Raw genomic sequence first — 21,641 nt, forward strand, 5'->3', positions numbered from 1 at the left:
GAGTGCCTCATTAGTTGCACACATCTCTAGGGAGTGACAGACAAGTCTCGGTCCACAGCTTTCCTCACGCTGCTAGCTAATGGGCCCAGATTTGCACAGGGTGGGATAGCCCTTAGTTTGATACAACGAGGCCTTCAAGACAACTGACACAGCTGTCAAGAGTTGGACACATTGTGCCTGCCCTGTCTGAGTGAAGGCATGGCCCCTGACACGGTGCACCCCAATAGTGCCTCTCAGGGAGGGATCTCTCCACTCCATTCCCCCAAGGATGGGCTGCCCGACAATGGCGGGGGGCAGGCGTATAACTGTCCCTTGGCCTAATAATTCTCCCTGGCTTCAAACTGTATTGTCGGCAAAACTATGCACTGGTTAGGGAAGCCTGCCCCTAGTGGCTGAAGATGTTACTGCAGGCTTCCTCCACACAGACACATTAAGATTAATTAAAATTAATTAATATGTTTTAAAAACAAAATAACCCCGAGGTGCACACCCCTAGGGTCCCCTTAGTATGTACGGCGAGTTTTAGATGTTTCCCTATCTTGGTGCTATGGCGCTGATTAATAGAAGTACAGCTTCCAAATCACATGAAGTACTAGTTCCCCTCTACTCAGCACTGGTTAGGCCTCATCTTGAGTCCTGAGTCCAGTTCTGGGCACCACACTTTAAGAAGGATGCAGACAAGCTGGAGAGAGTTCAGAGGAGGGCAACAAAGAAGAATAGGGGACTGGAAACAAAGCCGTATGAGGAGAGACTGAAAGAACTGGGCATGTTTAGCCTTGAGAAGTGAAGACTGAGGGGAGATAGGATAGCGCTCTTCAAGTACTTGAAAGGTTGTCAGAGAGAGGAAGGCCAGGATCCCTTCTCCATCATCCCAGAGTGCAGGACATGGAATAATGGGCTCAAGTTACAGGAAGCCAGATTCCGGCTGAACATCAGGAAAAACTTCCTGACTGTTAGAGCAATACGACAATGGAACCAATTGCCTAGGGAGGTGGTGGGCTCTTCCACGCTGGAGGCGTTCAAGATGAGGCTGGACAGCCACATGTCAGGGATACTTTGACTTAGATTCCTGCATTGAACAGGGGGTTGGACTTGATGGTCCTTTAAGCCCTTTCCAACCCTACTATTCTATGATTCTATGACTCTATGATGGAGGGAGGGATGGACAGACAAACCCATATTCTCTTTTATTATTCTAGATAGATGTTTTAGGTTGGCCGTTGCCAAATGGCATTCCAAGGAACCCCGTGGCTCCTTGTTGGGAAGATCATAAATGGGTATTGCAGTGGAATGTTCAGTGCAGTCTCAGTTGACATGACAGCTCAGATGACCCAGCGCTCTTTGCGGCATGAGAGTGGGTCATTGGCTATACTCCAGAATCCTTTGTAAGTGGAAGGAATTCCATGGGAGATGTGCTTGGCTTCAGTGCAGAATGTAGAGAACTTACTGTCATTGGCAAGCAAGATGGCTCTGTTTACTAAGATTTCTAAGGATTCCCACAACAACTGGCTGGAGCGATGGGATGGTTCGAGATGTAAGAGGCTCTGGAGAATGGACAGCAGTTGGACAGAGACTGGGAAGCTGCTCACCTGAAAGATAAAGAGGCCACCTACAAATTAAACTATTATCCATATCGTATATCATGTTTATTTGAAAGTGATACCAATCCTAGCATCGAACCTATGCTATGATAAGCCCAGAGTTGCAAGGCTGATCCCCACTGATAGTGGATACAATGGCCAATCCAATTTCCTAATGGTGGAAGCAGTCACGATATTTATCCATGCATTTGTGCAGGTTGAAGGCGTCAGTGTGTAGAAGGGAACGTGTGAAACTCTCGGGATAAATTGCCATAATGGAACTGCAAGCAGCTGCCACTTGGGGGCATCATTAATGTATGCAGAAACAGACATAAATATGTCTGTAGGTTGAAACATGGTGCTTTGGAACAAGGGAGAACCCTTTAATTCAGGGGTGCTGAATCTCTTTCAGCCCAAGGGCCAAATTTCAAAGAAGCTCTCGTGGCGTTTCAGTGCTGGTTGGGGACAGGGGAAAAACCGTGAATAAAACCGTGAATATTTTAGAATAGAGGAAAAACCGTGCACAAAACTGGCTAACTGGTGATTGGGGAAAGGGAATGGGGCCAGGGGAAAGGGGTGTGGTTATCTGGGGAACCCTGGAGGGCTGGGTTAGGACTCCACATGGGCCGGATTTGGCCCACGAGCCTGAGGGTCAGCACCCCTATTTTAAATACTGGGTTTTAAGTAAGTGTCATCTGGCAGTGCCCATATCTCTTATCAATTTAAAAAAAATGGACAGCATTAGAAGGAGCAAGGCCTTCCCTGTAGTGGCCTCAACTTTATGCAACAACCTCCCAAAGGAGCCAACCTAGCCCCAACCCTGAGTTTCTTCAGACACCTGGTTAAAAGAGGGCTTTTTAGGAAAGCCTTTGACATTGGCAGACTGTTGGTGCTGGCATTGTCTCTGTCCTTTTTAATCAATTAGACCAGAGGTGGGCAATTTGTGGCCCTCCTCCAGATGTTTTGGCCTACAACTCCCATCAGCCCTAGTCAGCATAGTCAATGGTGAGGGATGATGGGATTTGTAGGCCAAAAGATCTGGAGGGCTATAAGATGCCCACCCCTAAATTACACCCTGAATGTGACACAACCCATCTATTCCAAAGGAAATGTTATTATAGTTACAAGTCAATTCAAGCCCGTATCTGTCCCTTGTCATGGCTGTCATTTGGCAGTGTCCATATCTCTTATCAATTAAAAAAAAATGGACAGTGATAGAAGGAGCAAGGCCTTCTCTGTAGTGGCCTCAACTTTATGCTACACCCTTCCAGAGGGGCCAGCCCAGCCTCAACCCTGAGTGTCTTTGGACACCTGGTTTAAACAGGGCTTTTTAGGAAAACCCTTGAGATTGGCAGACCGTTGGTGCTGGCATTGTCTCTGTCCTTTTTAACCTATCAGTTGCAGCTAGGGATGCTGCAGGCGCCCAATTCTGTCTGGGAATCCGGCGGCGCTGCCCCTGCCCGCACCCCGAGCCCTGCTCACTGAGTCCCTGCACGCCCTCTGCCTGTGGTCGGCAAATGGCCTGCACTCACCCCGGGGGCCTCATTGAGCTTCATGGCTGCCATTTTTTGAGAAATAAAATGGTGATCACAAAAATGTGCATATTTGCGTATGCGTGAAAATGCGCATTTTTGCAAAAATGTGCATTTCGCACGTGCACAAATATGCGCAAGTGCAAATATGCACATTTTGCAATCACCATTTTATCTTTCAAAAAATGGTGACTGTGGAGCTTGATGAGGCCACCAGGGTGAGTATGTGCTGCTTGCTGAGTGTAGGAGGGGCTCGAGTGCGGTCTGGGGACTGGTAGGCAGGGGCAGGGCGGGCACGCAGAGAGGGGTGGGTTCGCACATCTCTAGCTGCAGCCATTTTTGCTTTGATGAATCTTTGCCTCTTAATTGGGTTGCTTTCAACTGGTTGTGCAGCTTGCACTCATTTATTACTTATTGCTTGATATCTAATATTTATAGGGTTTTCTTTTTGCATGTGTTCTTCGCTTGAGTTCTTTGGAACGTGGGACAGAAATGTTCCAAAAACCAAATGCGCAAATATTAAAAGCTGCATTAAAAAGAAGATCCTGCTCACTTTGTTGAACAGACAAGAGAAAACCTCTTGATGATTGCTCATGTCAATCCCATCGCAGATCTTCAACAATTCCTCATCATCCTCAGACTTGGCCTCCTCAAATGTCTCACACTGGATACACAGGTCTTCATCCTCTATGTCCCTGTACAGATCCCACAAGGGTAGATATTAGCATGATTGTCAGTTGAAAAAAATCATTTCAGTTTCCAGTCAAACAGGTAGAAGCAGGTGCCCCCAAATTGTAGCTATTCCCAACTCTCTGTTATACACGTATGCATATTGGGCTGATAAAAATACACATCTTTAAAACAAGGGTGAGGAACCTCAGCTCTGGGGACCAAATCTGGCCCTCTGGGGTTCCCCAGATGGCCATGCCTCCTTCCCCTTCCCCTGGCCCAACCCCCTTTCCCTCAACCACCAATAATTTCTTGGTTTCCCAGCTTTTGTGCCATTCCCCCCCCCATTCTAAAAGGTTGAAATGCCTCTCCTAAGGCTTAGTTACTGGCAGTGAGAGCTCTAAGCTAAAATATGTTGGTGTTTCCAGTGTTTTGGGCCCCAGCTCTTTTAACTTTACTCCCACCCCCTTTTGCCTTCAGCTCTAGCCACTACTGGAAAGTGGCCCCTGGGAGCTTCTCCAAAACCAAATTCAGCCCTTAGGCTAAAAGAGGTTTCCACCTGCTTTAAAGAAACCTCTTTATAGTTTTAAAACCTTAGCAAACTCTGAGCAGGTAAATTTGTAAGACAGAGAACTGTGTTTGCGTTAAAACATACCCATTAAACAAAAATTAATCACAACAAAGAATAAACGGGGGTGACCTGCTAGTGTGCACCACGCAGGTATTTACCAATAAGACACACACACGTAGCAATTGTCTCAAGTTGCAACCTAGGTCAGCTGGGCCTGGGGCTGCCTTGGCTACTGTATGAATATGCTCTAGGTGATCACTGCAGAATCTAGTGGTAGCTGTAGAATTTTGAGCAAATAAGGGTGCAATCCTAGGGCGATGCCCATAAGACTCTGAACTCGGAGGCTTACGGGCATCCTATTCAGAGCAGGAGGGGCAGTGGAGGTGATATTTGCCTCTGCAGTCCTCCCACTCTGCATTTCAGCTACATGGGCATTTTCACCTGTCCAGGTGGGGTGTGTCAGAGCGGGAGGGAAGGAGGCTTTGGGGCCCTAAGGATACATCATACCCTGGCTTCCCCAGTCCCCTCCCCGCCCACTGGTATGCCCTCTTTGCCCCCTCTCCGAGGTCGCCTTTGTGACCTCAGAGAAACAGCTGTTATGCTTCTTTCTGCGCTGGCTGTGAGGGGGACAGGGCAGGGGGGAAGCACAGATTCTTGGATCTGTGGTCAGAGCGCTGTCTCCAACCTCAGATCCAGGAATCTGATTTATCTTATGGCTTCCCAGACTCTGTCTAGGGGCCATAGGATTGCTCCCTAAGACTTCACTTCAAATAGGTTTATTTCTAGATCTCAGGGTGGTACAAAAGAATCTGAAAAGGCCTATATCTATCCATCTATAGGGTGAGTATCTTAGGAAGATGATAGAAAGTGTAAAAGAAAAACTCCAGTGTCCTTAGTCCATCTGACTTGGGGGGGAAGTTCCTTCCTGACCCAAAACATGGTGATCAATTAAACCAGGGGTGGGCAATTTGTAGCCTTCCTCCAGATGTTTTGGCCTACAACTCCCATCAGCCCTAGCCAGCATAGCCAATGGTGAAGGATGATGGGAATTGTAGGCCAAAACATCTGGAGGGCCATAAGTTGCCTACCTCTGAATTAGACCCTGAATGTGAGCACAACCCATCTATTCCAAAGGAATACAAGTCAATTGAAGCCCGTATCTGTCCCTTGTCGTGGCTGTTCTTGATGCATAACTATGTCATGCAAACTGGGTAGAGCTAGAAAGAAATAACCACAGACATGATGGTTGGCCCAAAGATTTGTACCAACAAGGAGATGGACCTCCCAACACTATGCATTGTATTCTACTATTGTAAAAGAAATCTCAGTTATATTTAATAAATCACTCACCGCAGCTTGGTTAAAAGATCCAACAGCTGGAGACCTGGAAGTAGCAAATGAAAGCAAAAAGTGTTGACAATGCGGTCTACTGGACATAAACTGCTTTAGGATTCATCAACAGAATGAAACATCCTCTCCGGCAAATGATAGACAGAGCTACCAAAAAGGAGAAAGGGAACCTTTTCTGGAACAGATGTACAACTGACAATTGCCAAGTGATATACTGAAATGGAATCATACATGAGAAGTTAATGTATGAATTGATAAGTGAGATTCTCATTTCAATGAGAAGAACCAGTGTGGCACAGTGGTTAGAGTGTCGGACTGGGAAACGGAAGACCCAGGTTCTAGTCCCCACTCGGCCATGAAGCTCACTGGCTGACTTTGGGCCAGCCACTGACTCTCAGCCTAACCTGCCTCACAGGGCTGTTGTGAAGATAAAATGGAGAGGAGGAGTATGTGAGCTGCCTTGGGTTCCTTGCAAGAGGTGGAAATATGGTGGGATATAAATGTAAATAACTAAATAATTTTTTTAAAGGCTGAGAGCCAGCATGGTTCAGTGGAGTACGTTCGCTGGATTTGTGTTGTATCCAATGTTAGTTTAACTTAAGTCCCATTCATTTCAATGGGCCCACTCACAGTAAGACTAACATTGGATACAACCCTCTGTCTGACACAGATTCATAACTGAACTCGAGTCATGGAATATCTGAGCAGGCAACCACCCTTACCGATGAACTCATTCCGGAGTTGTGTCCTTGCCCTCAGCTCTTCCATCCCCAGAATGACCGCGTTGATGGCACTCAGGAGTGTTATCATGTAGGGCACGTTGTCCGTGGCTGAGAGCTCGTTCATGATGACACTGAACCGGTACTGTTGATTTTTTACAGTCTGTGACACAGGAAAGCAAATCACAGACATGCCAAATCAAAAGGCGATATCACAGAATCATAGAATAGTAGGGTTGGAAGGGGCCTACAAGACCATCGAGACCTACCCTCTGCTCAGTGCAGGAATCCAAGTCACAGCATCCCTGACAGATGGCTGTCCAGCCTCATCTTGAATGCCTCCAGTGTGGGAAAGCCCACCACCTCCCCAGGTAATTGGTTCCACTGTCATATTGCTCTAATAGTCATAGAATCACAGAATCATAGAATAGTAGGGTTGGAAGGGGCCTACAAGGCCATTGAGTCCAACCTCTTGCTCCCCCTTCTTGCCACCACCACTGTCTGGATCACAGCAAGAAGAGGGTGGAAGAGCAGGCTGCAATGGTGAGGAGGATGAGAGGCCCTCAGGGGCTTTTCTCAGTGGGCCCCTGCTCAGTGGGCCCCTTACCCTAGGTAAGTGCCCAAGCATGCCTACCCTTGCCGGTGGCCCTGTGGTTGGCCACTGTGGAAAACAAGATGCTGGACTAGATAGATGGGCCTTTGGTCAGATTCAGCAGGCCTTTTTCTGTTTTAGTGTCCATACATTTAGTGTTCTTTACTGTGCATTTGATGTTCTACTTGCCTTGTAATGATCCAGAGCATCCAAAGCCAGGGCGTGTCCATCCACTGAATAAATGCACAGTGCAGCCAGGAGTTCAAACACTTGCTTCTTGACCATGGTGTTCGAGGTGTCGAGTGCTGCAAAGACAGGGGTGGGTGGGGGAGATAGCAACATCAGCTGGCTTGTCTGGCAATGAGGGCAGCTTTATCCCCGAGACAACAACAAAGGGCCAAATGAAACAAGATGCCATTCATGCAATTGGCAATTGTGTGAATGTATTTTGGAACTATGGACTTGAGCACACTCCGTGAGAGAGCGCAGGACAGGAAGGCCTGGCGTGCTATGGTCCATGGGGTCACGAAGAGTCAGACACGACTGAACGGCTGAACAACAACAATTTTGGAACTGCAGATACAGGGCCCCCAATCTGGACTGGGATCTTGGTGTGTGAGAGGGTGGGTTGGGGATTAGGGGAGCTTTAACTCTTTGACACCCTCTGCAGTCCCAATCGGCATGGGGAGTGGGGCTGACCCTGATATTTGCACTGTGGAAAAAAAGTTCCCATTTGATTCTCCCCCGCAAATGCAAATAGCAGGTGTCCCCCTCACAATCTGAATTGGGACCACAACAGAAGACTTAGATGTACATCCCAGCTGAGCAAAAGACTCACTGGATACCCTTAACAAATCGCCTGCTCTCCAGGTCAGTTTCCCAAAGGTAAAATGGGAATATAATATTGGCATGACTTATGGCATGGGTATTGAATCTCCTTCAGCCTGAGGAACAAAATCAATTTCAGATAAGCCCTCAGGGGCTGCATTCTAGTGGTGGGTGGGGCCGTAGGCAAAAGAAGGAGGGGCCAAAGGCAAAAGGGGTGGGGCCAACATACCCCAAATGTCAGCATATTTTAGCCTAAAGCTCGTACTGCCAGTAAGTAAGCCTCGGGAGAGGCATTTCAACCTTTTAGAATGGGGGAAAATGTGCAAAAGCCAAGACACTACCAAACGATAGACAATTGGGAGGGGCGGGGAATGGAGCAGAAACCACCTGGTGATGTGGGGAAGGGGGTGTTGCCATCTGGGATCCCTGAAAGACCAGATTGGGGCTCCAGGCAGGCAAGAGTTAGCCCCAAGGCCTAACATTCAACAGCCCTGCCTAATGGGACTGGTGGTGAGTGAACTGGGCAAAAGTTGTATAGCACTGTAAATATTTACAGCCAGTTTTGGACAGGCTGATTCAGAAGAAAGTGCCACTGATTTTAATGGGACTCTCCCCCGCCCCCAAGTACATAATACTTGGCATTGCAGCCTACATCCTCAGTGTGGTCATTCACACGAAGCCCCATTGATTTCAATGGAAATTACCACCTAGGAAGTGCAATTGAGATTGCAGCTTTAAAGTGCCATGGAAATGGGTCAAAACAACAGCGGTGCGCATGTGGGTCTGTGCACACAAAGGAATGAGTCAACGTGCTCACACCTTGGGATAGTTTCCTGACGTAGCCCTCGTTGCTCACAATGTATTCGATGCCTTTCTGGGAATTCATCACGGCTCGCACACAGTTGATGCAAGTCAGCTGAAGCAGGGCATCAGAGATTCTGGAGACTCCTCTCCCAGACAGCCTGTCCAAGGCTTCTAGCAGAAGATCCAGTCCACAGAGCTCCAGAAACTGGACCATCCAGCTGTCGTCGCTGCTCTCCAGCCTCTTCTTGAGCCCCGAGTAGTTCACCACGGAAGGGATCTGCAGGAGGCGGATGCAGAGCTCTGGCTCGGCATTTTCCAGGTTGGCCTCTGTTTGATCGGAGTCCTGAGGCCCCAACTTCTCCTTCAAGGCTGCCCATTTCTTGTGTGCACCTTCTTTTTTGAGAGACATCTCGGCTGGTTGTTCCTAAAGGTGGAAGAGGGGGAAAGAAACAACAGACGTGAAGGTTACCTGAATTGTTCTACAACACTGTTCCACCCTTCAGAGAGGAAGACTTCTCTATGGACATTGGTGACCCAACCCACAGACAGATCAAGGCCTTCACTCCACCCAAGGCAAGCTCCAACCTCCCAGAGGGAATACTAATAACAGTACGTCTGCACAGATCTTGCTCTCTCAGTTCTGTGGATTTTCCCCTAGACAAGAACCCTACAGAGGTTCTCTAGAAGAATGGTCACCTTTTCTTTTGTGAGATTACCTCCCCCATCCACAAGGTTAAAGCATTTGTGCATATTGAGGCATCTGGGGTGATCACATAATTGTTCCAGATTTCAAGGAGGATTTGTGGCTAGCTTGCATGGTCTGAAGACCTCAGGGTTATCTACCAGGAGCTGTGTGCCTATCTAGTCAATGAATATCCATCCCCCAAACATCAAAGCTGACCTGGGGACAGTATAGCTCTCTGGTTAAAGCATGATACTCATTCCTTCGATCTCGGCATTCAATCGCTATTATTTCTGTGGGCCTAACTTCTGGTATCTGGTACTGAAAGGTTGACAGCTGAATCATATCAAGCAACAAACACAGCCCACTTTTTTCTTCTTAATTCAATGGGAGGACAACCTTGGGTTACGTATGAAGGTATCGTCCATCCCTAATTGCTGAAAGCTTTTGGGGAACAAGCCAAAATGGTGCCAATTAATAAAGAGATTGCCTCCCCTCTTCTCCCAAAGTAAGATCAGGATGTGTTGCACTGTAAGGGTTGGGATGAAATATTGGAATTCTGGGGCAAAGATGTGAGCAACCTGGCGGGATTTTAATTTGGAAGGTAGTAGGGAAAGGGAAGAAAAAGGAACAGGAAGTTATCTTGGAGCAGGCAGCCCAATCCAGTACAGATATCAGGGCTTCTTGGGCTGGTGTTTCCCCCAAGTTTATTTATTTATTGCATCCCCAGTGGCCATGCTGCCTGGGGATGATGGGAGTTGTAGTCCAACACATCTGGAAGGTGCCCAGTTGGGGAAGGCTGATTTATAACTGACCACTGATGTGCTGCTTTTCCTCCAAAGATCTCAAAATGGTCTACATGATTCCCCCCACCCAACACACACATATTTTATTACCGTAATTTCCCATGTTTTCCCCGACAATATTTGAAGGATGCCGCACAAATTTGTTTTTGAAACTTCTATGGCTTGGGCAGCTTTTAGAGCAGAACTGTGCTCTTGCTGTAACTGTAAAAGCCTCTCCTCGCCATACAGATGTGTCACCAGAAAGGAATGTGCTGGACTTCCAGTTTCTCCCAGTAGAGCCTTATCCACGTGATCAGGCCACTGTACTGCGGCCAAAAGGCTTCAAATCAATCATGCAGGTTTCCAAATAACTCCACAGATGTCTTGAAATCATGTGTCTGAGGAATGGGGGGCGGGGATGACAGATGAGACATTCTAACGAAGGCCAGGACTATATGTTCTGAGGGACAGAAAGGAGCTCTACCCCATTCCCTGTGTTGTTCTCCTAATGTTAATCTGTGCATGTCTTATTTTAAAGCCCTAAATCAGGGGTGCTGAACCACAGCCCGTGAGCCAAATCTGGCACACCTGGCATCTCAATGCCAGGTTCCTCAGATGGCCACACCCCCTTTCCCCGACTGCGGATGGTTTGGTAGTTTCTCATCTTTCACCCCCTCCCCACCCCCTGCATTGTAAATGGTTGGAATGCCTCTCCTAAGGTGTAGTTACTGGCGGTAAGGCTTTAAGCTACAATGTTTATTTATGTATTTTATTTATTATTTATCACATTTATAACCCACTTTTTTTTCCTCCTAAGGAGCCCAAGATGGCATACATAATCCTCCTCCTCTCCATTTTATCCTCACAACAACAACCCTGTGAGGTAGGCTGGGCTGAGAGTCTGTGACTGGCCTGAAGTCACCCAGTGAGCTTCCATGGCCAAGCGGGGACTAGAACCCGGATCTCCCGACTCCCAGTCCAACACTCTAACCACTGCACCACACTGGCTCTCTATATGCTGGTATATTTAGTGTTTTCACCTGGCCCTTTTTGCCTTTGGCCTCACCCCTTTTGCCTTTGGCCTGCCACCCACCACTGAAATGTGGCCCCCGAGAGCTTCTCTGGAACTGAATTTGGCTCTCAGGTTGAAAGAAGTTTGATGCCTCTGCCCTAAATGGCTGGGGACCCAAACATTTGCAGGAGTGCCTCTCTCTATACAATATCCCTGCCCCTGTGTTCAGATTGTCACAGGAGTCTCTTCTCCAAGTACCGTTGGTGCATTTCATGACAAGAAGGGAGAGCGAATTCTTCTTTTCAGCGCCAGCACAAAACCTATTTGTTTGCCCAAGCATTTTAAATCTGTTTATCAAGCTAGTTGATGAGAGCTGTCTATTGTATGTACTTCCTAGCTTTTATTGCTGGAGTTCAGCCTTCCCCAACCTAGTGCTCTCCAGATGTTTTGGACTTCAACTCCCATCATCCCCAGGCAGCATGGTCAATGATCAAGACTCCTGGGAGTTGTAGTCCAAAGCATCTGGAAAGCACCAGCCTAGAGAAAGCTGCTGTAGTTGATGTTGTCATTTTCTTGTATATCGTATTAGGATTTAAAAAAAAATCATTTTGTCTACATCGTAAGGGGGAACGGTGGTATAATTTTTTTTTCAAATAACTATTTCCACAGGGTGGGGGGATCAGTGGGTGGGAAGGGTATGCTTAACCCTTCCCTACCCATCAGTTTTCTTCTGCAAATGCTCCCAATATTGAAATATTTTCCCCCAACTGGGGTCCAAAACCACAAGTAAGAGTAGTTGTGGGGGTGGTGGTAGTGGCGGTGTTAAACAGCTTCAGGGGTCATTTGCAGGGGAAAATCAGCAGGGCAGGGCAGGGCAGGGCAGGGGTTAAGCACCTCCCCCTCCCCCTGCACACACACACACACACACATTTTCACATTATCTCAGCAAATGTGGGCTTGGGATCCATGTTTACCAAGATTACATGTAGTTCCACCTTCAAGAACTAAAGAAAGAATAATTCTGTTTAGGCAGATCTGTTTATAGTGCAACAAAGACACCAACATTACTCAGGACATCTCTACACCAGCCTAAAATCCTGCATTTAACATGGGGCTTTCTGCCTCCATTTTAAATGCAGGATCACGACGACTCCCTTTTTCACGTGCTTCCTTTCCCCCCACTCCCTTCCCCCATCCTTCTCCCCGTATCAGAGTCTTCCATTGTCTGTCATTGATCTCACTCCTCTTCTTGCCGCTTTTCCTCTTTTCACGGAGGAAACTGAAGCGGAACACAATGGGGTAATTTGACAGCTCATTATCTGCGATCTATTTAAAAATGGAACAAAGGTCATTTAGTGCAGGCGACACCTTGGAGGTTCACGGCGTCATGTAAAGAGCCCTCAAACGTCCGTGAAGGAGCCATCTCAATCACAGGATAAAAGCTCAGTGTGAAGGAGCCCTCATTCATTGACTGGGATAAGATAGCATTTCTGTTGTGGCGTTATCACATTTCCTGCAGCAACCAAAACGGCAACATTTTACCGCAGCAAAATAGTATGGCTTCTGCTCTGGCCCGTATGCCCGTTTCTGTGACAATGTCTATGTGGAACACAGCTTCGCAAGTCTCATGCGCACCAACTGGACTGGACCGACTGCACCGTCATGAATCCTTGTGTCTACTAAGAATCACCACTAAATTTTGCCTGAAGTGACATTTTAAAAACAAATGCAGAGGATCCCGCATAAACAAAACATCTGTGGAGTTCTGAGAGAGAGCAAAACAATTATTCTCTAAGGCCAGCCATCTTTTTTGAGGGAGCGCCACACTTCACTACGTGGCCACTGAGTTTTGCCTCAGGACAAATCTGGAGATTCATGATCAGAGGGAACACTCTAGGAAATTTAAGTCTGCAATGCTGTCTCCACTTACCTGGGAGTAAGTCCCAGTGAAATCAATGGGACTGACTTTTGAGTGGAAGTTAGGGAAGCAAAAGAAGCTTGGATAAGACTCATGACATTTCTCTGGAGGCCTCTCCCTCTCCCTAACCTACAACATGTTTGTCTGATTCTATAATTTAAAGATGTCTTTGATGGTTGAGTTCAGCAGAATTCTGAAAGCTGCTAAACCTCTCTGTTGGCTGAAAAAAAGGGACAGCAGTGCTGGAAAATGTGAAATACTGAATAAGCTTATTGTGTGCGTACTGTTAAGCAAAACAGAAAAAAAGTAGGGGGAAAAAAAGGAGGAGAAAAGCACAGACCAAAGTAAAAACAGCAGGCAGTAAACCAAGTGACTATTTCTAGCAGAATGCCTTGAACTTTACTTTTCCTGACCTGGGCAAAGTTCCCAAGGAACTGAGGACTGCCTCCTCTGCCTACCCCTCAAGGATGCTTTCTAGGCCAAGCCCAAGAAACTGAATTTGGCAGAAACGAGGAATTTGTGGGGGAAGGGGGAAGGATTATTTCCCCAAGCCTGGAAAACTTGGTTGAGCAATCATTCGAAGAGTTCTTTTACATGTTTTTCTTTCTCCAGACAAATCCAGAGCTATGCCGGGGAAATAAAAGTATTGTTTCATGATTCCCACTTCCCTGAGTGGAAGGACAGTACAAAGCAGCTTTACAGAATCAATTCCCATGGAAAGAGACAACAGATTTATTTCTTTTCCCTTTTTTGTTATCTTTTTCCAAATGTAATATTTCAAAATGATTTTTATACTTTGTATGTCAACAACAGGTTGTACTTATGCTAACTACAAAAACAAAACTGGCTAGCTGTTACCCTGAAACAATGAAATTATCTTTAAAAAGTGTGGTGTAGTGGGTAGAGTGTTGGACTGGAAGTTGGGAGATCTGGGTTCTAGTCCCCACTCAGCCATGGAAGCTCACTGGGTGACTTTGGGCCAGTCACAGACTCTCAGCCCAACCCACCTCACAGGGCTGTTGTGAGGATGCAATGGAGAGGAGGAGGAGGATTATGTATGGCACCTTGGCTTCCTTAAGGAGGGAAAAAGGTGGGATATAAATGTAATAAATAAATAAATAAAGAATCAACCAATCAATCAATCAATCAATCAAACAAACACTAAGACGTTTCTAGACCTCACCCAAACCCTCTGAGGAACTTTACACAGCAGACAGTCAGATCGCACAGAAGGCGCCGCACAACCCCCAGGTTCCTCCAGCAAACAAGATGGAGTCACAGACAAGAGACCTTTGCCACCAATGACTTCTACTGCTGTTTGGAGATGCCTGCAATTCTAACAGGTGGTAAGTAGGAGAAGCTTTTCCATACTGCTGGGTTTGCCAGACTACTCCGGAGCTAGGGGCAAGGACCTCTCACTCCCACTCTGGCTAACAAATGCTACTATTAAGTGAGGTGGTCACTGGAGAGTTCGGTACAGTCTAGGATGCATTCTTATTTTATTTTATTTATTTATTTACAATATTTATATACCGCTCCACATCAGAAGATTTCAGAGCAGTGAACAACAAAAGTAAAAGAATAAAACACCAGGTTAAAACAGTTAAAACATTTTTTAAAAAGACAAATTCCAATAAGGTCAAATTTAATAAACCATGACTGTCATGCAAGGAAGGCCTCTCAAAATAGCAATGTCTTCAGGAGGTACCAGAATGAACACAACGTTGGTGCTTGCCTGACCTCCAAAGGCTGGGAGTTCCACAGGAAGGGGGCCACAACACTGAAGGCTCTTTTCCTGGTGGACTCCAGCTGGGCCATGGGTCCATGTGGAAGTGGAACCACCAGGAACATGCCCTCTGATGACCTTAGTGACCAGGCTGGTTGGTAACGAAGGAAGTCTTCTCTCAGGTATCCTGGTCTCAAGTGGTGTAGGGCTTTGTACACTAGTACTAATACCTTAAACCTGGCCCAGTAGCGAGTAGGCATTCTTAACTGACATGGGGAACCACATGGCCCACCACGTCTAGCAAGTGCCTTACGTCAGGTATCTGGAACTTCCTTCAGCCTGAGGGCTGCATTCAATTTTGGGGAAGCTCTCGAGAGCTTCATTCCAGTGGTGGACGGGGCTGTAAGGCAAAGGGAGTGGGGCTAAAAATACAAACACACCAGCACATTTTAGCTTAAGGGCGCAATCCTATTACGATGATCCTAAGCCCCTGAATGTGGAGGCTTCCACTCATCCTATGCAGGGCGGGAGGAGTGCTGGAGGTGATCTTTGCCTCCTCATCCTCCCACCCTGCATTTTTGCTAGACGGGCTTTTTTTTGCCCATCTAGCGAAAGCGTTTTGGTTGGAGAGAGAAGGAAGCCGCATGATAGTTCATATCCTGGCCTCTCCAGTCTCCTTACCTCCCTGCCCACTGAACCGCCCCCTTCTCCCCTGCTTCGAGGTCATGTTCCTGATCTCAGAGAGGCAGCCAGTGCGGTTCTTTCCACATAGGATGTGAGGGAGAGGGGAGACCGATCGCAGATTCCCCCTTCCAAGGTTGGAATGCTATCTCCAGCCTCGGATCTGGGAATCTGAAGCATCTTATAGCCCCCAGATGCTGTCTAGGGGCCCCAGGATTGCTTCCTCCAGCTCTTCCTGCCAGTAAGTAAGGAGAGGCATTTCAACCTTTTAGAATGGGGAAAAAACTGCAAAAGTTTGAAACCACCAAATGATTGGTGGTCAGGAGAAAGGGAGGGGGCCATGGGAAGGAATCATGGCCATATGGGGAACACCAGAGGGCTGGATTGGGCCTCTGGGACAGAGGTTCTCCACCCATGCCTGATATGAACCACATGTGAACCTGCTAGAACATGGCCCAGAATTCTCTGCAACACACAAGTGTTCTGCAGTAGATAGATGCTTCAGGGTCTCTCAGCAGGCCAGTTGGTGCCAAAAGTGTTCCCTGAAGGCAGAAAATGCTTGAATGCCTCTGCTTTAAAGGCACAAATGCCAGCGAGCTTGTCTGTTCAATAGATGTGACCACTCCTGTGTGGACTTGGCTGTGAGGGGAAATTCTTCTAGCGGGTGGGGAAAAACCAGTATCTCGACAAGAAGGGTTATCACAGCTGAAAGCACACCAAGCTTTTTGAAGTAACGCCACACAGTTGTGCCTGCTATTTGAATTGCTCATCATTTAATGCTTGTCCAGGAATGGTGGCAAACACAGAACAGATACCAGATGGGCTTGTGTTTCAGAAGATACACAAGACTTTGGTGAGAATATGAGGAGGGGATTACTTGCCAAAGGCTAATGGATACTTGCTGGAAAAATTAAACCGGGGACTGCATTTTCTTCTGCTTCACTAAGAGCTAAAACTTTCTTAGATGAAATCTGACTGGTTAGTTAGCAACAACTCTCCTTATTTAACAAACACAGTCAGCGGGTGGTGACTCTGCTCCAGGTTTCAGTCAGAAATAGTCAGAACCCTAAAGGAGCTTTCCAAGGCTTCACACCTTGGATAGCTCCTTTAGAGTTCTGACTGGTTCTGACTGAAACCAGGGCTGGATTCACTGCCCCACTGACATCGGAGCCACCAGCCTCGACTGGGCACAGTACTTATTTCCTCATATATATATTTTTTTATTTGTTTCCATCAGGTCTGAGAAACATGCAGCCCTCCAGAAGTTGTTGGGCAGAAACTCACCACTGGCTATACTGGCTAATGGGAGTTGGAGTCCAACAATATCTAAAGGGCCACACTTTCCCCACCCCCGCTTTACATCCTGCCTTTCTGTCCGATCACAGACCTCCCTCGGAACTGACAATAACGGGAAATTAAACACACAATAAACATTTAACAAAACTACAGAAGAGGGTACTGTGCCCTAATTGCTGCTCTTTAAAGGTTCCACAGTGACCATGATGGAAAAAATTCGCCCACCCACCAAAAATGTATACCGTGATTGAGTCCAGGGGTCTCCAGCCTTTTTGGAGCAGTGAGCACATTTGGAATGTTGAGAGAGTGCTGTGGACACTCTTCCAAAATGGCTGCCATGGCAGGGGTTGCATATCCCTAAATGGCTGCCATGGTGCCCATGGCTGTGACCAGTTTGCCTTTGGGCAATACCCATTGCCCAAACGTAAACTGGTGAGACTAAAAGAAAAGTAACGTGCCCAAGAACCTAAGTACTAAGCAGAGGTATGGTCTCAGCTCTGACACACAAAACAATTCTTCTAAACCCATCGTTTCCTGCTCTAATACTTATTTCACACTTACTCGCTGGATCATCTGACTAAAGCCTTCGACACAGTAAATCATACTGCTCTCTGGACCATCCTTCTGAAAACCGGATGCTCTAATAAATTTGTGAACATCTTGCGGCTCCTCCATGACGGCAACAATCTTGGATAACAATGGCTCTCAAAGAGATCCATTTCTTTGAGAAATGGATCTCTTTGAGACTGGAAACAAAGCCCTATGAAGAGAGACTGAAAGAACTGGGCATGTTTAGCCTTGAGAAGAGAAGACTGAGGGGAGATATGATAGCACTCTTCAGGTACCTGAAAGGTTGTCACAGAGAAGAAGGCCAGGATCTCTTCTTGATCATCCCAGAGTGCAGGGCATGGAATGATTCCGGCTGAATATCAGGAAAAACTTCCTGACTGTTAGAGTAATACGACAATGGAACCAATTACCTAGGGAGGTGGTGGGCTCTCCCACACTGGAGGCATTCAAGACGAGGCTGGACAGCCATCTGTCAGGGGTGCTCTGACCTGGATTCCTGCATTGAGCAGGGGGTTGGACTCGATGGCCTTGTAGGCCCCTTCCAACCCTATTATTCTATAATTCTATGAGATCTATTCAAAGTGGGATCAGGTGTTAAACAGGGATGCGTCATTGCTCCAATCTTATTCGTTGTCTTCATCGCTATGATTCTACACCTTGTTGAAGGGAAACTTCCCACTGGTGTAGAAATCATATATCGAACAGATGGAAAACTTTTTAATCTCAGTAGGCTGAAAGCAAAAAGTAAGGTAATTACAACCTCTGTCATAGAACTTCAATATGCTGATGATAATGTAATCTGCGCACATTCAGAGGAAGATCTCCAAACTATCCTAGACATCTTCGCAGAAGCATATGAAAAGCTCGGCCTCTCGCTTAACATAAAACCCCCCGAAGTGCTTTACCAGCAAGCACAAACCAATCCCTCTGTAGCGCCATCAATCCAGCTTAATGGTGTGAAGCTGGAAAATGTCGATCACTTTTCTTATCTTGGCAGCCATCTCTCCACAAAAGCCAACATCAATGCTGAAATTCAGCATCTCCTGAGCTCTGCGACTGTAGCATTCTCCCGAATGAAGCGTAGAGTGTTCGAGGATCGGGACATTCGCGGGGAGACCAAAATGCTTGTTTACAAAGCCATTGTACTACCAACCTTACTGTACACCTGTGAAACATGGACCATCTATAAACGCCACTCCCAACTTCTCAAAAAATTCCACCAACGCTGCCTCTGAAAAATTCTGCAAATTACTTGGGAAGACAGATGGACTAATGTGAGTGTACTGGAAGAAGCAAAGACCACCAGCGTTGAAACGATGATTCTCCAACATCAACTTCACTGGACTGGCCATGTTGTTTGAATGCCTGATCATCGTCTCCCAAAGCAGCTACTTTATTCCCAACTTATGAATGGAAAACGGAATATTGGCGGACAGCAAAAGAGATTTAACGATGTTCTCAAAGCTAATCTAAAAAAATGTAACATAAGCATTGAGAACTGGGAAGCTCTAACCCATGAGCGTTCCAACTGGAGGTCAGCCTATATTAAAGGTGCTATGGACTTTGAAGAAGCACGAATACAGGGTGAAAGGGAGAAACGAGCTCAGCGGAAGGCATGTCAAGCAAACCCTCACCGTGACCGCCTTCTACCTGGAAATCTATGTCCTCACTGTGGGAGGCGGTGTAGATCCAGAATCGGCCTTTACAGCCACCTGCAGACCCACTGCTAGAGATTAATGTGTTGACTGACCTATGTTCTATGAATCTGTCTAATCCTTTTAAAGAGTTATCCATATAGACTCTATCTTCGGAAGACAATCTTACTCGGTCACGAGTGACCGCCATGATCGCCATGACTTATTTCACAGAAAGCAAACTGATGAGGTTCAGAGACAAGTAACTTGGCCAAGAAACTGAGTATAAGGCAGAGGTGGAGTCTGAGCCACAAAGGCCAAATCACACATTTGCCTGCACAAAGCACAACAAAATTCCCATTTCACAAAAGGCAAACTGGTAATGCTCAGAGAAATATACACACAATGAGGCACACCACACACCACACCAGAGGAAGCAAATTTGCCAGCTAATACCCCTCTGCCAAACCCAGGCGAAACACAAACATACATAGCACAGGCAAAATGCCCCTCTCACTCCCTGCTACCCTCTCTATCCTCCAACTTCCTAAGATACCGTCTGCACTCCTAACCCTCCAGGATGCTCCCTAGTAGTTTCACCTACTCTCTTCTTTTTTCTGGAAGTGGCTTGCTTATCTAGTATACTGTGAAACTAGTATGGTACCTTGAGTGCCATTTTTGATGGAAAAGTGGGATACAATTTTTTAGGCTAATTTTTAAATTGTGAAATTACAACAAAAAAGAAAAAAGAAAAAATGTGTGCACATGCGCATGTGTATGTAGCGACATACCTGCCTTGTCTTAACTTCTAAACGAAAAATGCTAAAATGCACAAATATTTTGTGAGCTTTTGACCTAATAAAGGTATTGTGCTAATGTAGATTTTAGCATTTCTGTTTTGGCATTTTTCTTTTGGCAAGCTACCTTTGCTGCTGCTTCTTTTTTACTTGTTTATATAATGAATATTTTCCTCCATATTTCCCCTCTTTAACCATTGCACAAATCTGAAAATAAATTGCGTTCTCTCGTTGATTTAACATGTATTTGCAGAGCTAATGTCAAAATAAGGCAGGAAATCCTGGTGACAGTTTCCTGTTCGTCAGTCTTCTTGAAGTAAAAAACATTACGTTAAGAGTTTCCTTGCCACCTGTATCTAAAAGATCTCAATACAGACAGCTCATTGGCATAAATCCATATGTAAGCCTGTATACTATGAAGATTATTATGAATCGTATATTATGAAGGGGGTGGGAATCTGGATTGAGTTTATTGCATAATGAAATAAGTAAAAGAACATGATACTGGTACAACTTACACTTTGAACAACTCCTACTATCAGGACTATAACTTATATCAGGGCTGTTGAACCTCTTTCAGCCCAAGGGCTGGATTCAGTTTTCAGAGAAGCTCTTGGGGGCTGCATTCCAGTGGTGGGTGGGGCCAAAGGCAAAATAAAAAGGTGTCCCCAACCAGTCGTGTCCGACTCTAGGGTGCAGTGCTCATCCCCGTTTCTAAGCCGAAGAGCCAGCGCCGTCCGAAGACGCTTCCGTGGTCATGTGGCCGGCATGACTGAACACCGAGGTGCACGGAATGCTGTTATCTTTCCCGCCGAGGCGGTACCTATTTATCTACTTGCAATTTCTTGCTTTCGAACTGCTAGGTTGGCAGGAGCTGGGACTGAAGACGGGCACTCACTCCATCACGCAGCACTCGGGTCTTGAACTGCTGACCTGCCGACCTTCCAGTCTGCAGTTCAGCGTCTTAACCACTAAGCTACCGCGGTCCACTAAGCCACCGCGGTCCCAAAAGCAAAATGGCCAAAATGGCCAAAGGCAAAATGGGAAGGGCCAAAATAGTAAAAATGCCAGCCTACTTTAGCTTAAAGCTAAAGGAGAGGCATTCCGACCTTTTAAAATGGGGGAAAACTGCACAAAAGCTGTTTGTCTGGGGACCATCACAGGGCCGGATTTGGCCCCCGGGCATGAAGTTCTGCATCCCTGACCTACACAGTGTTTTCTCTATGCGTTCAAAGATGTTCATATGCATTACTTCAATGATGATTACAACAACCCCTTAAAGGGGTTGTAGAATCGTATAGACTAAAAGAGAACAAATCCTTATGGATCCAAATGTTCATGGCAGAGGGGAGTTTCATACTGGGATGTCCTGATTCATGGCTCAGTTTTTTAGCCATCACAAATCACCAAGAACTAATAAAGCCAAGTAAAGTGAAAAATGGAACCGTGAATACCACTAAGGTGGACTACTGTAAAAAATGGATGCAAAATTCTCCACAATGCACCAGCAACTCTTTCAATCCCTCCTCCTCCTCCTTCTTCAGCACCTTCTTCTTTACCAACCTGTCCAGTCATGGAGGTAATCGGAAGGCTTGAGTAGGGATGGACGAAAGGGACTTACCCTGTCCCGCAGCTTGCTTCGCGGTGGGGGGGAGGCGCTTCGCTTCTCCCCCCGAAGTTCAGGCGAGGGGGGGAGGCGCCCCGCCTCACCCGGCCGAAATTCAGGCCGGGGAGAAGCGCCCCGTCTCCCCGGCCGCGAAAGAAAAAGTGAAAAAACAAAAACAAAACCCCGTGATAGGCTACCTAACGATTAACGTAGCCTATCATGGCTACATTTCCAAAGTCAGCCGTGATAGGCTACGTACCTCATCACGTAGCCTATCATGGGTGACTTT

The 21,641-nt window shown here is 46.6% G+C and overlaps 1 protein-coding gene across 3 annotated transcripts in view; it reads right to left on the reverse strand.

Annotated features, from left to right (window-relative positions):
- The window catches only part of INF2 (inverted formin 2), an 88,005-nt gene that overhangs the window by 37,319 nt on the left and 29,045 nt on the right, over positions 1–21,641 (reverse strand). For all 3 annotated transcript variants that reach the window (XM_084837517.1, XM_084837509.1, XM_084837500.1), the window contains exons 2-7: positions 8,661–9,069; positions 7,203–7,318; positions 6,425–6,584; positions 5,703–5,736; positions 3,666–3,807; positions 1,448–1,589 (exon numbers count right to left, since the gene is read on the reverse strand). In XM_084837517.1, coding sequence (XP_084693643.1) covers positions 1,448–1,589; positions 3,666–3,807; positions 5,703–5,736; positions 6,425–6,584; positions 7,203–7,318; positions 8,661–9,054 — 988 coding nt within the window. In that variant the 5' untranslated portion in view covers positions 9,055–9,069. The remainder of the gene's footprint in view (positions 1–1,447; positions 1,590–3,665; positions 3,808–5,702; positions 5,737–6,424; positions 6,585–7,202; positions 7,319–8,660; positions 9,070–21,641) is intronic.

Source organism: Heloderma suspectum, chromosome 1 (genome assembly GCF_057233095.1).
Source record: "Heloderma suspectum isolate Gila_16-S chromosome 1, 16-S_ref, whole genome shotgun sequence".
In the NCBI taxonomy this organism is placed as follows: Eukaryota; Metazoa; Chordata; class Lepidosauria; order Squamata; family Helodermatidae; genus Heloderma; species Heloderma suspectum.